The following is a 5,772-nucleotide window of genomic DNA, read 5'->3' as shown; positions in this document are numbered from 1 at the left end:
TTCCACAAAACTCTTTACTGGTGAAGTGTTATGAAAGAATGCCAATTCATTACAATTCATTCAAAGTCATGTTGTATGCAGAACATCTTATACATCTATAGACTACAGCATATGCACAGTATATACTGTACAGTACAGTAAAAAAGAAATTTTCACATACGCTCGATTGGGTTTGATGAATTTGTGCCCAAACACAAAAGACTGCCGAACAACAGGACGAAGGTCAAATGCATCATACTGTCACAAACGTTCACTTAAGCTGAAAGAAAAATGTGTGCTTTAGTTTGCAATGACACACACACAATAAACAGTGCAATAGTTTTCAGATTACAATAAGGGTCCATGAATCCTAATAAAAAGAAAAGAAATAAATGTATTTTTACTTAAACATGAAGTTATGCCGAGTTAAGGCATGTACTAATCATAAACTAATAAAGAGTCATCATTAAGTATAACATGACATGTTTTTTCATGTGTTGAGTCATGAGCAGTGTTGAGTAAGTTACTCAAAAAAGTAATTAATTACTAGTTAATAATGACATCTTCAACCATGTAATTACATTACTGTACAAATTACTCTCTACAAAAAGTATTTAAGTACTTATTACTAACTACTTTCTAAATCATTTTAGTAAATGATACAAAGATTGGCTTGAATAAATAAATCCCATTAAAGTTACAAAGTACATCAATTATCTTGCCTGGACACACTTTTTCCAATTCCAATTCCTACTATTAACTAACTACTTTTGCCTCAATATACTTACGGCGTATTAATACTTAGTAAAGTAGTTGTTAAGTTTAAGTATTGATAGGAATTGGATAGGATTAAGGACGTCTGAATCCGGCATGAATATGTGCTTTATAATGAACCAGTATCTCAGTAATCTTAATGCTAATAACCAACCAGTTAATAGTGAGAATTGTAAACTACACCAGAGTGTTACATTCATAAAAACATGCATTTTACCTTTAGACTTTAAATGTTGATGTTAAATCCACTATTGTATTATATATAATTGATCTACCGTCCATACACAGGATTTACTTCAATAACATCAGAAGTTACTGTCATTAAATTACTGAGTAATCCCTTACTTTACTTTATCAAGGGAAAAGTCATTAAATTACTGTTAGTTACACCCAACACTGGTCATGAGTCATGTTGTAGGTAATGACGACTCTTCATTAGTTTTCATAATGATTCATGGACCCTTATTATAAAGGGTAACCAAACATTTAAATGTCAAAACTATAGATTTTAAATTCTCTATAGGGATTGGATTCTATACAAAGATATGATAGTATATATACATTTTTAGATTCATTTCTATACTCTGCAAAGTAAAATAATCTATATTAATATCAGACTAGGTGGCACTTAAAGATGCAAAACATTATAAAAATGTGTTAGATAACAAATACATAAAGTGTTATAAATGTATTATGACACATAACATAACATGGATTAATGTAATGAATTACATCTGTGGTTACTCAGCTTCATATTCTGTGATTGTACTGTATGACATCCCCCAAAAATCTAGTGCCCAATACTTAGCAACTTATTCTCTATTCATCGTGCCATAAACAACATAATTGTACTGTATGCAGATATGAAATAATGAAAGTATAAAACTATAAATTCTCAGAAATAAAGGTACAAAAGCTTTAACAAGGGTGGTACCCTTTCAACAAGAACTTTTGTACCGAAATGGTGCAAATTAGGACCTTTTCAAAGGGTATGTGACAGCTTTAGTATTTTTTACTGAGAGTGTAATTAGATTTACAGATTAAAATAATAAGATACTGACCAAGGCAACATTATATAGACATATGCAGTATATATACCGTTTAATGCATCCATACCTCTTTTCTCGGGTTCTGGTGGTCTGTTGTGAGATGTTTGTCTGTATTTTTCCAGTTGACAGTATTTTCTCTCTCCTGTGTTTTTGAGGGTTTTGTTCACTGACTGAAAACAGTCAAACTCTGCTGATTTTGCCCGCAGGACTCTTGATTCTCAAGGCTTTTGTTGCTCTGAAGCGTGAAGCTTTAGTGCCCTCAACACAAGATCATGTCAAGCATCTGTCAAGAGCAGCAAATCCTGATTATCTACTCGGAAATTCATAGCTTGATATAAAAATTATAATTCCATTACACCAAAAGATGTTGTGCATTTTTATATTGACCAAAACATTCAAGATTTAGAGCTTTTGAATCTCTTAAGCTCACTGTCGATGTTTCATAATAATGACATCACACCAAATGCTGTTGTTGTATCTGTACATGATTGGATTAATTATATTAATGTTAGGCAGGCCTCCTCATTATCGTCTTTTAAGTCGCTTCTTAAAACACACCTTTTCTCCTTGGCCTTTGATATTGTTTTAAATTTGTTTTAGTTGTTTTATTTAAATTTTAATTAGTTTATATGTTTGCATGAGCTGTGTTTTTATGTTTAGATATTTTCTGTACAGCACTTTGGTAAACTGTGGTTGTTTTAAAGTGCTTTATAAATAAAGTTTGATTGATTGATTGATATGAAATGAATAAAGATTTGAAAGTCTAGACTTGTGACTAAAAAACAAATCTATTACATTGCTTTAAAGATACAGTATTTAGGGCTATTGACCACTTTAATGGTATTTTTTGTGTTTTAAAACATCATCATATTTTAGTAATATTTTAGTTGTATGATCCAGTGTTTATACCATAAATCATAAATATTCAAATTAAATGAAGTATTTGGCTGGGTTATGATCCATAATTCAAGTCAATCCATTAATCTAGATTGTTTTTAAGACTTCATTACGACCAATTACACCGAATGTAAAGTCTTTGTACAGGTAAAGTTACTCTGCGGTTTTAAACAGCTCTTATGACAAGTACAATATATGATACACAAATCATGACTATTTTATGTTGTTGTTGTTGTTGTATAGTGTAACACTTTTCATTTATAGATCATAAACAAACCCTACACAAACTAGATTTTGTGCATCATTGCATACTGAAGTGTATCAGATCATAATTCATAATGCAACATTGCAATCTCAGCATTGCTGCGAGGGATAATAGTTGTCAGGATTAACAACACACCATAGGCTTAACAAAATAAACATTTGAAGATGCATTTTAAGGATGTCTAATTGCGTATACTCAGGGATTTGTTCAAATTACTAAGCCTTGATAAGTAGTAATAGCAACTATGTGCATTAGACGTCTGCACAGTACTGTAGATCTCTAACAAATCAAGTGTATTATATTAAGACGTTAAATATAATAATGCATATATAAAATCCAACAAAACTTCTGTACTGTATGCATTGTCATGGTACTTACTAAACAAAGAGCAGATGACGTGACATAAGATCCTGCAACACTTCACTGTGATTCAAGGGCACTGAAGATGGGACAGTAATTGAGCAATGACATGTTTATAAATCTCACACTACAGGAATGATGGCTGGATAAATCTCTTAGAGATGTGACGTTTATCACTGTAAATCTTTCGTCTCTCTGTGGTTTAAATCAGCAGTGATTCTCATCTCTGTTGACCGTGTCTGATACCCAGAGGACGTCAGACTTCTTTGAATGCAACACTGAGAGTTGTAACTTCAGAATTTACTCAAGCGAGTGTTTCTCATCCGAGTGCTTCAGATGCTCTTGCTCTTCAAAGCTCTGCGTCGTCGGCCTCTCAGCAGCATGTGGAGTACTGAACGTGACAAATCGTAAATTACATAACACCCCGAGTGAAGTTTGGCTGATTTACAGTAAAGTTTTTCAATGGGTATGATTCATGTTCATCTGTAACTGAACAATAAATCAATCATAAAGCATTTTATAGCTAAACCTAAAAAAAAAACATTGAAAAAAAGATTAATTTTAATTCATGCACGCACGCACACACATAAATAGTTTTGAGCATTCATTTGGATCAAGGATTTTAAAAAATAATTCCTTTGAACAAACTGTTCCTTTATTTGGAAAAGAATTGAATTAACACCAAACTAAACAGCAGATCAGGGACAATTGTAAGGAAATTTCTGAGTGAGAACAGTAGTTGGTAAGACTTCTCAATTAAACAACTACAATTGAGACAACTATCAATACTGACTTAAAAATACCTTTCCATTAAGTTCTGTGCTAAATAAACAGTTTTCTTCTTTTGAGGTGTTAAATAAAACATGAAACGTCAAAAGAACAGCAAACGTCTGATTGTTTGGTTGACATTACAGCAGGAAGTGTCTTGAAGATTCACCCGTTTTGGCCTCTGTGAATGGTTAAATATAGTGCATGCATTAACTAATAATGCGGAAACGTCTGCTACATAATCAATATGAGTTCATTTAAACACATAATCCATCATATTAGTAAGAAATCAAAACTCAACGCATGATCATCTAAGATTAAAGATGTTTCTTAAACGTTTTTCTGAATTGAGAAGATTCATACAAAAATAACAAGAACTAGATTATATCCATGGATGCAGTGCATAAAATAGACACGTGGTGGATGTAAAGATAAAAGTCTCTAGCTGTTGCTGATGTATTTCTGTGTGATGCTTTGATTGTTGACAAACACAGGATCAATGGTGGCCACTCGAGCAGCGATGAATGAATGAATACAGTGAAGGACGGCGGTCAGGTTAGCAAACTCCAACTCCTAAAAACATGAAGAAAAAAAACATTTATTCAGTAAGGTAATAGCTTTAATCATAAGTACAAATTATTTATAATATAAGCACTTAGCATTGACAGAATAATACATATGTGCTCATTGCTAAATATTTACAAGTGTACCCAGTCTGACCTTCATTTCAATCTGTTTGTTTTCTGAATTCTGGAACAGGAGTTTGACTCGTGTTTTGCCATCATCTGAGGAACCTTTCAGCTGAGAGAACTTATATTTCCAAATGGGTTTCTGTAAATGAGAAAAAAGCAAAACATTGTGATTGAAAGTTACAATCTGCCTTCAAGGATATTTGATTTACTCATTAAATAAACTAACTCATTATTTCTTTTTTTAAACTGTTTTATTGTAGAGCACTTTGGATCAACTACAGTTGTGTTAAATCTGTGCTATATAAATAAACCTTGACTTGACTTGACTCATGATGAACTCTGTAAAGGCAAAGGTTTAGATGATAATACGAGAGGACGTCTAACATTTAGTTGAAGTCAATGAAAGCAGTTTCATTAGAATCAAGTGAACTGTGTTAAAACACACAAACATTAAAGTAACAGCCAATCGACTTTAACTGCGGTGTGTGTGTGTGTGTGTGTGTGTGTGTGTGTGTGTGTGTGTGTGTGTGTGTGTGTGTGTGTGTGTGTGTGTGTGTGTGTGTGTGTGTGTGTTACTCAATTTGCATTTGTACAGCTGCAAGAGTCCAAGAGTCATTTAATGAACAGACTCGGTCCTCTAATCAGTGTTTCTAAACCGGGCGTCCGGGGCCCACAGGGGACCTCAAGATGAAAGTTATTCAAAATAGGACAAAACAAGGGTTATAATAAGCTACATCAATCACAAATCTAGATATTTCTCATTGTTTGGTTATTTTGTACTTTTACATTGTTTAGTCATGCCAAGCTATAGTTTGGGGGGGGGGGGGGGGGTTGAAATATTTTTGTGGACAATAGGGGGGCCGTAAAATAAAATAAAAATTGAGAACCACTACAGTACGTATACACCACTTTTCCTCTTACAGTACAATTATATTGTATGCTTAACTTGATTTTGACTTTTTTTAAATGTATTTATTTTTACAAATTT

At 32.9% G+C, this 5,772-nt stretch overlaps 1 protein-coding gene across 1 annotated transcript in view; it reads right to left on the bottom strand.

Annotated features, from left to right (window-relative positions):
* Window positions 1–4,024: 4,024 nt before the first annotated feature.
* The window catches only part of sntg2 (syntrophin, gamma 2), a 42,573-nt gene continuing 40,825 nt past the window's right edge, over window positions 4,025–5,772 (bottom strand). The window contains exons 16-17 of the mRNA XM_065255095.1: window positions 4,813–4,923; window positions 4,025–4,665 (exon numbers count right to left, since the gene is read on the bottom strand). Of these exons, the coding sequence (XP_065111167.1) occupies window positions 4,534–4,665; window positions 4,813–4,923 (243 nt within the window). The 3' untranslated portion in view covers window positions 4,025–4,533. The remainder of the gene's footprint in view (window positions 4,666–4,812; window positions 4,924–5,772) is intronic.

This window comes from Paramisgurnus dabryanus, chromosome 17 (genome assembly GCF_030506205.2).
Source record: "Paramisgurnus dabryanus chromosome 17, PD_genome_1.1, whole genome shotgun sequence".
Lineage (NCBI taxonomy): Eukaryota > Metazoa > Chordata > Actinopteri > Cypriniformes > Cobitidae > Paramisgurnus > Paramisgurnus dabryanus.
The sequence above is the reverse complement of the archived record's forward strand: the minus strand, read 5'-3'. Positions and strand labels throughout refer to the sequence as shown.